At 40.3% G+C, this 11360-nt stretch overlaps 1 protein-coding gene across 1 annotated transcript; it reads right to left on the bottom strand.

Annotated features, from left to right (window-relative positions):
- Positions 1 to 6856: 6856 nt before the first annotated feature.
- LOC134864204 (basement membrane-specific heparan sulfate proteoglycan core protein-like) lies at positions 6857 to 10375 on the bottom strand. The gene is made up of 8 exons (XM_063883013.1): positions 10217 to 10375; positions 9383 to 9529; positions 9165 to 9299; positions 8523 to 8695; positions 8259 to 8445; positions 7994 to 8173; positions 7655 to 7921; positions 6857 to 7549 (listed from the first exon to the last, which is right to left on the bottom strand). The coding sequence occupies exons 1-8, from the start codon at positions 10263 to 10265 to the stop codon at positions 7545 to 7547; spliced, it is 1143 nt and encodes a 380-aa protein (XP_063739083.1). The 5' UTR covers positions 10266 to 10375; the 3' UTR covers positions 6857 to 7544.
- Positions 10376 to 11360: the final 985 nt, after the last annotated feature.

The following is an 11360-nucleotide window of genomic DNA, read 5'->3' as shown; positions in this document are numbered from 1 at the left end:
CTGTGTGTGTGTGTGTGTGTGTGTGTGTGTGTGTGTGTGTGTGTGTGTGTGTGTGTGTGTGTGTGTGTGTGTGTGTGTGTGTGTGTGTGTGTGTGTGTGTGTGTGTGTGTGTGTGTGTGTGTGTGTGAGTTTGGTATGCGCTAATGCTGGAAGCCAGTGAGCATTAATCCCACTTGCATAAAATAGACGTCAGCCCATTGCGACCATCCGTCAACCAATAAGAGAAACAGTATGGGAAAAATGTAATCTGTCAGAGTGAGAATGTTATTTATAAGACCCATAAAATGAATTAAACAACATAAAAGTAGGTAGACGATAAAGACCATTTAAAAGCGGGGTATCGCTAATAAAAAGCTAATCTAAAAAGATTTGTCTTTAGCTTTTGTTTAAAAATGTCCACTGAATTGGCCTCTAAGTTTGGGGCCGTAGTGGATAAAAGCGGCCTTGCTCATTTTCTGTTTGGGGGAAATATTTTAAAAACCAGCTGGAGAGGACCTCAGGGCTCGTCCAAGGACATAAAACTACCATTACATTATTTATTTGACCTAGTATGCTTTAGTGTGAGTCATTCCGATGACAATAAGTCACACTGTAATGCTTACTGTTAGATCACAAGATAAAGAGACAGGGTAGGGCGACATCACCATTTCACACCATTACCTCTACTTCTCGTTATTACTGCAAAAACGGGAACTTTGTACTAAAATATCATCCAAGTGTTTCACAGCCTGTGAAAACAGTTTTATAATATCTAACGTATCTCTGTAAAGCTTGGACTTGACACTTCAAATGTTTAAAGAAAGGCTGCGTTACAAAGTGAAGGTGGTCTGAAAGAAGTGGCCCTAAAGGTGGCAGGGAGTGGGTGGCTCTAATAAAAGACTATCTAGTGCTATTGTGGTAAATGTGCTTTGTTTAAAACCAGGGACTAAAATTCAGATGATATCTTGTGAGTTTGGCAAAAAAACTCACAAAGAAAGAATACTTGAATGGGCAAGAGACAAACCTGTAAAATCTTTGGGAAACCGCACTTTATAGCCTATTTGATAAACTTCACATACCATCATGAGTCCACATCTCTAGGTATAAAATAAAGCTCTCATGAACATGTTTCTTGTCTTGTCTTTTGAGGGTTTATTCACTTGGCATCCCACAAAACCAAAGCCATGATTAGAGGGAAGTTATCGTGTATTCACATGGCAACAGTAACTCTTAGCTACTGATCGATAAGCAGGATATAGCTCTATATGTTTGCATTGAAATAACTTTTTAGTAACATACCTATTTGAATGACATACAAGTGCTCAGAATTGCTGATCTGCTAGGATTGTGAAACAGGTGACTTGGCTGAAACCAAACTCATTAGCAAATACATTCCTAAGATAGATGAATTGTAATTTAAGCGTTGCTGATTAAGTTGAATATAGAAGCTGTGCTCTGTAACAGCCAGGTCTTTCTCCTCTGCAAAATCTGAAATAATACAGACACAAGTTTGAAAGATATATCAAGTTTTATTCTTTACCATCAAAGAGAGCAGTATTTTAAATCCTGACTATGAAAAGAGTCTGACTCGGGTCCTGGGAAAGTTTGAATGGATCCTCAAGGGGTCGTTATAGATGAAAATTAGTTGTTGATAAGTATCAACAATAGCCCAGTAAAATAAAAGTCTTGCCATACCCCAGCTGCCCACAAACTTCGTTTTTCTGTGAAGTGATGGCATGGCATCTAAAAGGTGCTTCATTTTGCATATCGAGGTGGAAAGTTTCTGTATAATATTAAAAATGTTGAATAAGAATTTATAATTCTGTCAGATGTCTAAATGTCAGTGCCCAGAGCTGCTGGCAAACAGGAACTTTCCATATGGAAACAGAGGACAGTTATTGGATCATAGTCATAGTTGCTGTTTACAGCCCGAGACTCAGTTGGGCACAGACAAACACAAGCTTTGGAAAAGATCTTTTGGCTGCATTTCTCCAATCCTGGCATCAAAATGTTTTCCACCCATCCATAAGGACACTTAAAACTGAAGACCAGAGGACTGAAGAGATTAACGTTCTCTGTTGCCTTTATTTAGTTGCCACATCTTCTTTCTTCATCCTCTCGCCTTCTCTTTTCTTTGTCTTTTGACATAGTCAGTGTCGTGTGTTCAACCATTTGTGTTTTTACAAACTCCTAACAAACAGTAATACATTTTTATAAAGGAAAAACCACTTCATGAAAATAGAGGAAGGCCAAGTGCAACCAAAAATAGTAGATTGCAGGTTAGAGCGGGTTATTTCTGAAAGGAAAGCAGTACAGAAATGATTCAGCATTACTAGTTGTTTTATCTGATTCAATTACTGCACATAAATGTTTTGATATGTCATTATTAGTAATGGATGCTTGCTGCAAAAACCTCATTGTAATTAATCATATCCTAATAATAGCAAGGACAATAATTGTAAAGAAAATAACAAATTAAATTCATCACTCATTTTATTTTTATACTGTTGTTATATCAAAATAAAACGTAAATAAGAAAAATGACCTTCCAGCTCACTTTTAATGGAAGTCTGTGATATTTGATATTCTGAAAAGCACTTGCCCTCTCTTTGAAAAGCACCTGATTTTTAAATGTTTTACTTTATAACATCACCAACACCAAGTTTCTTTGCCCACAGCACACAATTCCTTCTATATATACAGAATACATTATGTTATTTCATTGAGTAAATAAAAGCTTTAAACCAATTGATGTACTGTACATGTTGTACCCAACCTGCTGTCTGAGGCTTTCGATCGGTCTGCCGGCCTCTCTGTTCTGCTCTGCTTTTATAGAGCGTATTTTTAACCAGAAGTGCTGCTTAAACTTTTTTCAATACTCTAGCGGTTTCATTCTGACGCTACAAACAACAGTAACATACTGCCAGGAGGAACGTACACCCACATACAAAATAGCGGTTGCTGTTCTGAAACTTATTGCGCCTTCAATCCATCATGGTGTCAAAAGACTTTGAGCCGACAGAGTGTACCATGCACAGAGAACAGCACGGTAGTGAAAGTGTGTGTGCACAATGTGTGATAAGATAGCCAATTATGTGGTTTGAGTTTCCTGTGAAGATGAGAAGACCGTGATCAGAAAATTTAACCAACACTAGTTTGTATTTATGGTGCTCAGCAACAAGCAGCAGCATCTCTACAGAAACATTAATCATACCTGTGTTTTTAAATGTCACCAACCGCTAGATGCTACTGACAACAGGGCTGTTATTATGTGTTATCCCAAACTACAGCCACCCTATTATTAAATCTGCTAAACAAAACCATCAGATAAAATGGCTTCAAGAGGGTCAAAATGAATTTACTATATACATCAAACTTCAAAAAACATCTGGGTTTTATTGTGCACTGTCTGCTGAAGTCCATCTGTGGTGTAGCTGGGACAGAGGAGGTGTCGGTCCCCTTCTAGTGAATGCGATACCTCAGGAACGCCTTGAGGAAAGTACTTAAATACGATACAAATATGTAAGACTCACGTGTGAACAGATTTAGACTTTGGTGGTCAGAGGTTAAGGTCACAGAAATGTCTTATAGGATTAAATCATGATTAACATTTAGGAGAGATTGATATGAACTTCAACTGCACCGGTTAGCACAAGGATACAACCTCAAGCAGTCATTTTGGTTTAAAGCCAGTCGTGACCACAATTGGACGAGATTATGAAGTGGCCAGGGAAGAGCAAGGCCATTAGGGCCAGATACCTTTAGCAAACTAAGTTATAAATGATAAGCTAGCTTGGTTAGCAAGATGTACTGTATTTGTGATTCATGTCAGCTGTCACAACAATTGTGATGCACATTTTTGCAAGCATTTTGAATCCTAACTGGATCATAATCAACAAAATGTACATCATGCCATTGGGAAAAGGTTTACTGATCTAACACTGAGCTCTTTTGCAACCAGTGAAGTGGCGTCCATGCTGGCCATTCATACAAATGCAGGTTGAGGGGATTGGCTCTACTTTAAAGTTGTCCTTTGGTTTGTACTTTATTGTACTATCATTATTGGTGGATGACTGAATTATAAAGTAATTGATTTATTCTTCAGTTGTTACCTTATGTTATTCTAAAAACCCCTATGAAATGCTTTCACAGCCCCCTTTGCCATGTGCTTCACTGTTAAAACTATTAAAACACAACTCAGAAGCCAGTACCTCTTGCCAGAACTATGTCAAGCTAGGTTACATGTCTAGGATGTACATATTGTAAAATGTGCGCTTTATTAACATTGAGAGCAGAAAGGACAGTCCCAACTAAGTGTTGATGCTTTCAGTTCCTTTTCAGTTTTACAACACTTGCTTGTGTCAGATTTCATCAGGGCCAGGGTGTCTACATTAGTCTTCAGGTTTATAAGACAACCCTCATACAAACCCCTAAAGGAAATGTCTGCTTCCACTTTTTTAACCGGATAGTCACTAACTTTTGTTGTCATTTAGATTATAAATATAAAAATATTGATATGAGCAACTTTTAAGAACTGTAGAGACACAAAGAAGTTAACATATCTAATATTTTACGAGAGCAAATTGGCATAGAAGTCCTTTCTGTCAGCGCTTAAACTCTTATTTGACAGAGGCATGGGAAATGTTTATTACAATCACCGTCACGGGCAAATATTGGTGTGGCTTCCTGTTGGCAGATACAAACAGGAACATTTCATTGACACAACGTGAGCTCAGATATTAGGCACTCGGCTCCACAACAACGACAAAACAGGAACGCTGTGCCCCCTATCACCCCATTAGCTTTACCTCCTACATCCTGAAAACACTGTTATTACTACAAACCAAAGCTTATCCGAGTCCACCAGGTGGAAACCATAGCAACAGACTTGACAGGGGCCCCCCTTCCACCTATCACTTCCTGAGGAAGCTCTCACCTCATTTGTTCCTTCCTGAATGATCCTACATTATGGCTGCTGGGGAATCACGCTGGTCGTTATTAAAACATTCCCTTTTAGTTATTATTTTTTATAACTAAACTATTTCTTTTGCTATTTTAATAGCTAATAAAGGATTTCTGATTCTGATTTGGATATACAGTATATTCATTAGAGGAAAATAATAACTGGCAGTATTTCTCTCTCTTGCTACATGACTGATTGCCTGTTTGTTGGTTTTCTTTCCTCGCCTCTTAATGCTAACATAAGCAGTGTGTGTGCCAGAGTAAATGTACCACTGTAACCACTGCAATGCTTCTGAAACTGACAAACTGGCAGTGCGAGTGTGTGCGCACATCCCTTTTCTAGGATGTCATCTGGAGTCCTATGAACTTCACTGTTTATATCAGACTCCATTAGAGACCATATGTCCATGTCTAGTTAAAATGTATACAAAGGCATACACAGAGAAAGAGAGGGGAACCACATTTATTGAATCAGTCTCAACTGTCCTTTTAGCTCAATAGTTCTTTATTATTCTGAATTAAAACTGATTGTAGATTTCCCTCCTCTAATATCCTATGTTTGCATTTATTTTGTGCCCTTCAGCCTCCGTCCCTCAGTCTGTGTGTGAAGTGAGGGGGTGGAGTGAGGTGACAGAGGGCAGATGTTTCCTCCCCAGCTTTGAAGATGCTTGTTAAGATGGACGAGTGGAATATAGTGGAAAGGGTAAAGCCTTTTTCTCCATGGAGGTTGGGCGTTTCATGAGGGAGGCCACAATCACAAACAGCAGGCTCCGGCCTGGCAGCAGCTTTGGAAATGATAGCACTCTTTCCCTCCTTTGGCTAAAGCCACAAACCCTAAAGTTGAGCTGACACCTCATTTACTCAGAGCTGCCTGTAATAGTCTGACATGGCCATCAGTGAGTCATTATGCAATATGTTTGTCTGACCAAACTGAACTTTGCCTGTTCCAGAGGAGTTTACAGTCCATATTTACACAGAGAGCTGCGATGATCAGCCAAGTGTTCTGCTTATTTTATACTTAGGGAAGACACTTATTTAGGAAACAATAGCCTGTCTGTTGTGGAGTGCATCTGTCCCTGCAGTTGTTGAGGGTGTGAAGGCTCAAATAGCTCTTGGTCTGCAGGCAATGGGTGTGTGCCTTTTTTAAAGCTACATATTGCCACCATGTGGTTGAACAAATTACTTTGTGAAGCACTCCTCAGATAAGACACCAGTTGTATAATCTTTCAAATATAAAAGCATTAACTTGGTAAACTAGCAATACATTTTAAACATAGTGGAACTGTATGAAAATGGGCTGCTTGACTTGGCAAAAAAAATGGCAACCATCTCCTAATACTCTAAAATACATAACAGGCTACACTTGTACAAGAAACTTTAACAATCTTAATAGAAAAACTACCCATGTGCACATTCAATGATCACTCAGGAATAAAAAGATATTTTCTCAGAACTGACTTGGCCGTCCCAGTAGCCCAAAGGTTAGAGGGGATCTCCACATAAAAGATTAGCGGCCTTGGGGAGAACTACTACATATGAGACAGCAGTTGTATAAATCCCTTTTGTGGCTCCAGGGGGAGCTTTGTAAAGTCAACGTCGGCTGGGTCTAAACTCTGAAAATGAAAAAAAATCTGGGTGTCTGCACTTAGAATGAAGGGAGCTTACCAGACCTCTGTTTGAGGCTATATACCACTAGTAGCATAACATACCACAAATCTCCCAGCAAACAGCCAGGGATCGGGTTGCAGTCTGGGTGATGCAAGCTCCAGGTTTTGACAAAGAAGAAAACTTGGTGGAGTGGAATGAAAAGAAAAGCTATTTTCTCCTGCCTAGATTTAGATCCTTTAAAAAAAAAAAAAAGGAATCTTTTGCGCATAGTAAAGTGGACCTAAATGAACAATGACGCACAAAGCAGTTGTATTTTGTAGGTTTATCATGCCATTTAACTATTTACTGTCTCATTGTTAGCTCTTCGGAAATTAATCACACATTTGGCATTAGAAAAAGACCCTCCCCTGCTCTATTAGTCCTTTTGGCTAAAGTAAAAATACTCCCCTTCTCTGACTCAACTTCTCTTCTAAAATATTTTTCTCCAACGTTTCTCATACACTTTGCAAGACATTTTCATTGACAACCTTATTTTTCATTGAATGAATTGGTCTTTATTTTTCTGAAATTATATGGCATATTATGAGCTTTAGATCAGGTTTTTCATTGTGCCCTTTTTTTTCAATTTTGGAAGTGCAACTGTGTCTACTTATCCGATGACATAAAGGGAGGCAGACGGGGTGCAGAGGCATTCCAGCAGAGGAAACTCCCACACACATACTGGAGGACGTCAGAGAAAAGCTTTGGCAAGGGAGAAATTACACAGGAGCAACAATGGCAACAGTATCAGTTGTCTATAAAAGTACAAACCTAACCCCATATGCACAATTAAACAAAGAGGTTAAACAGCATTGTTATCTTCATCTCAAAATATATGAATCTATTAAATATTATTTCCCCAGTTTTTGCAGTATTGACCCTCTTGATGTCATGATCACAGCTTGCAGAAATTGTACGCGCAGCACCTTTTCTCAATCAGATGGAACCACAATGGATTAAGCTGTTGAAATCGAAAGAACAAAAGAGTTACAAAAAAAGAGTAAAGTAAAGAGGGGAAAGACAGATCAGTTTTTGTTTTACAGCCTCAGCCCAAACCCCAGCTCACCTTTTATTATGACTCGGGCCAGCACCTCACTGGAGCCGATGTGGTTGGTGGCCACGCATTTGTATGTTCCGGCATCGCTCAGTTTAACGTGGGCTTTCCGCAGCCTCCCATCATTCGTGGTCTCTGCTCCCGGAGGCAGGCTCACCCTGCCGCCCCGGCTCCACTCAAACTGAATGGGATGCGAGCCGTGGGCGAGGCACTGCAGGCTCAGGGCGTCTCCGGGCTGCAGCCTCACCTGGTCGGGCAGGCTGGTGGCGTACGGAGGACCTGAGAAGAATTTCACAGTTACCATGAGCAACGACAATCTGGATGAGTTAATCATCTACGCTTGCTACTCACTCTCCACCTCCATCTGCGTGTACGCCTCACTGTAGCCGTGCATGTTGGTGGCATTGCAGATGTATTGCCCTGAATCCTGGCGCCCCACTCCGTTGAGCGTCAAAACTCCACCAGACACTGTGTGTTTCCAGGGCAACGGTGCTCGCAGCTTGGACCAGGTGATGACAGGAAGCGGGGAACCTGAAAGAAGGAAGAGAGAACAAAGTGAAAAAGGGAATTGAGAGCAGCACTTAGAGATATAGAGACACAAGAATAAACATCTCACCGCTGGCCTGACACGACATTGTGATTGTGTGTCCCTCCACCACTGTCATCTCTGTAGCGCCCACTGAAGCCACTGGAGCCCCCGGCTGCCCCTCAACAATGATATCAATTTTGACCTCTGCCACCCCCTCACTGTTTTCAGCCTGGCAAATATAAACTCCTGAGTCGTCTGGATGCACTGCAGGCCACTGAGAAAAAACTGATTATTATAGTTGTCTATCTGTATTAGACTAAAAGTAAATGAAAGTATAACTTCTTATTTCACCTGAATGGTGTTGACATCATTTGCCTCCTTGGTAACCAACTGCAGGGTGGAGCCCTGGCGTTTCCAGGTGGTGGTGGGGCGGGGCCTGCCGGAGGCTCGACAGTCCACTGACACAGATTCACCCATCCTGACATGCAGGGGCCCGGCTCGTGTCAGCCGCACTTTAGGAGCATCTGCCAGAGAGAGAGGTGTCCAGTATTGACATTAAGCTTTGTTTTCGTCTCTATTCACTCTTGAGCTAAATTCTCCACTATGTTAACAGCTACATATGCAATAACATGTCTGCATGTTGTTTGGTGCCCAGCACCATGATTGGATTACTGATTGGGCCTACCGAGCACAGGCCCAGGGTCCCAAAGTGTCAGGAGCCCATCTGGCCTTTTACCTTCAATATGTCACCTATAGGAACAGGTACTGACCGGGCACAGATGCAAAATGAGAACCAAGAGACTGGAACTATTAAAGAAAGACACAAAATGACTACAAAGAGGCACAAAAGAGCAATACAAAGCAAAAGCAGTTTGTCTTGCTCCTATGCTGGAGTTAGGACTTTCTTTATGTCCATTGTCTCATAATTGGCAAAAACAGCTGCCTGATGGCCAAAAAAGTTAATGATGAACTTAACAGTTAAAAAAAAGTCACATTTGACGTTGAGCACTGCCATGGCGGTGCTGCGGCCTGCAGAGTTTGATGCCATGCAGCGGTACTGGCCATGGTTCTCAGGCCGGGCCTTAGCAACCGTCAACACAGAGCCATCAGGACCAATCTTAGCATTGTCTGGAAGGAAAAAGTAGAAATCAGTGGAACTTCACAGATTGTAAATTTGGTGTTTACAATACCTACATGTTATTTCTCCTGACCTGGTAACGCTTGGTTATTGGCTCTCTTCCAAAGCAGTTGGACTGGAGGTGCCCCGCTCCCGACCTGGCATCTAAAGCTGGCAGACTCCCCTTGGCGCACAGTGGCAGCGCGGGGCTCCACGGAGACCACAGGAGCCTGACCAGACACTGGAGAGAGATATACTGTAACAGGTGATTCCACACACACATTTGCATTCTGTGAACCTTTAGACTGGTATGTCTGGATAAAATACAGTGTAAACACAAACCGCCCAAAAGCAAACATGCTGAGCAAATACACAGTCTGACAAGAGTGCTTTTGATGACAAAGCAAAAAAGAGAGAGCCACAAAAATTAAACTAAATTCTGTCAAAGACATTGGGTTGGAGAGGAATATTGAGTTTCCCTTTGCTTTAAATAGTGTATTAATATTTAAGAGTGTAACAGAACAATTGAAAGCCATGCAGGTTGTTTTGGTTTGATTTGCTCAGTTGTTTAGATTTCCAAATTGATTGTGGCAATGCTCACATTATTGTTTAAGTAATACAATTTTGAAATAATCTCCAGAAAGGCCCCACACCCTGGATAATCAACAGAAACATTCTTTTATAGGGACTATTTTTAAGTAGAAAGTACATCAAATGGAAACAACTATCAGTGAGGTCTGTGGATCATCTCAAATATTCAGATTTTTGGGAGGACATTAATGTTGGTTTTATACTTTATAAGTTTGTGAGCAGCAGTTTGTGAATCTCTGAAAGTACGGAGATAAAATGTACATCTCTTCAGACGGCATGCAGATTAAAAAAGGAAAGAGAAACTATAATTATGTAAAATGTAAGTGTGATTATTTACCTGAACATAGGAGAGAGCACAGGATCAGAACCCCGGGTGATGAATCCATGACGAACAGTCCAACTTTATCCCCTGGGACAAAATCTATCTCTCAGTGCCTCTGTCTCTTTGTCATACAATCACTTTCGACCTTTAACCCCTAACTTACCATTCACCCCTTTTTCTATTCAAACATTGTCCACACATGCTCGTCACGTAGGAAGACTTTCAATGCTATATTGTTGTTGTGTAGTTTTATTTGCATTTATTTTTCAAATTCAAAATTGTGACGTCCGTGTTTGTATGCTGTTACTGAGGATTTGCTAACAAAAAACTCATCCCATAGATATGATATAAACAGGAGTTGTAGGACGTACACTGGTAAATAGTACGAAGCTTGAACCTTCAATACGTTTTAAGTGTGTAAATCTAAAGTGCCTGGAGAGTCTTCAGAGTACTACTACTCCAATCTGAAACTCCAAAACTCCCTGTGTTTGCATGGTATTGGCCGGTGAACTATCAGTGTATACTTCCACCTTTAATACTTGCATCTGGCTGCTATATCTCAAAACTGTTACTGGATGTGTATTTTGTAAATTGTGTAATATTTACTTTTATCTTTTAACTATTTTATTGCTTGCTTCTTAATTAATATTAAGCTGTCTTAGGCTCTGTAAATGTCCCCTCTGTGGGACGAATGAAGTTCATCTAATTCTGATGATAAGTGGCTGGTGAATCAGGATTCAAAGGACTTCTTAAGTACAACTGTTGTAATGTGTCATTGAATTTGGTATCGTACTGAGTTCCCTGGCTTGTATTCAGAAATAATGCTTTAAAACCTCATAAAACATGTAATAAACGTAAACACAAAAAATACATCAAAAATAACAGAAGAGAGGATCACTATAACTTCACACCATAGTGTGTACCAATAATGTTGTAGAACTGTGAAAAGTTAAAGATGTAAGAATTAATGGGTCGCACATGTGTTAATGTAATGATGTGCGAAAATCGACTGCTAGGAGATCAAATATACTGTACAACATTTTGATTGTAGTTATCAGAAACTCCTGCAAATGTTGTCCACCTCAGCAGCTCCTTCAGCAGATAAATGACCAATATATTTAGACAAAAAGCCTGTTTCTATTTATTCACAATTAAAGAT

The sequence above is a fragment of the Eleginops maclovinus genome, chromosome 5 (genome assembly GCF_036324505.1).
Source record: "Eleginops maclovinus isolate JMC-PN-2008 ecotype Puerto Natales chromosome 5, JC_Emac_rtc_rv5, whole genome shotgun sequence".
Taxonomy (NCBI): domain Eukaryota; kingdom Metazoa; phylum Chordata; class Actinopteri; order Perciformes; family Eleginopidae; genus Eleginops; species Eleginops maclovinus.
Note: the sequence above shows the minus strand (reverse complement) of the source record. Positions and strands in the feature narration are given on the sequence as shown.

Excerpts from the sequence above, each read along its gene's own strand:
- LOC134864204 (XM_063883013.1), bottom strand. The coding sequence starts at position 10,265 with ATGGATTCATCACCCGGGGTTCTGATCCTGTGCTCTCTCCTATGTTCA. Across the intron at positions 9,300-9,382 it reads CAATAACCAAGCGTTACCAG|ACAATGCTAAGATTGGTCCT; the intron begins GTCAGGAGAAAT and ends TTTTCCTTCCAG. Across the intron at positions 8,446-8,522 it reads ATGATGTCAACACCATTCAG|TGGCCTGCAGTGCATCCAGA; the intron begins GTGAAATAAGAA and ends GTTTTTTCTCAG.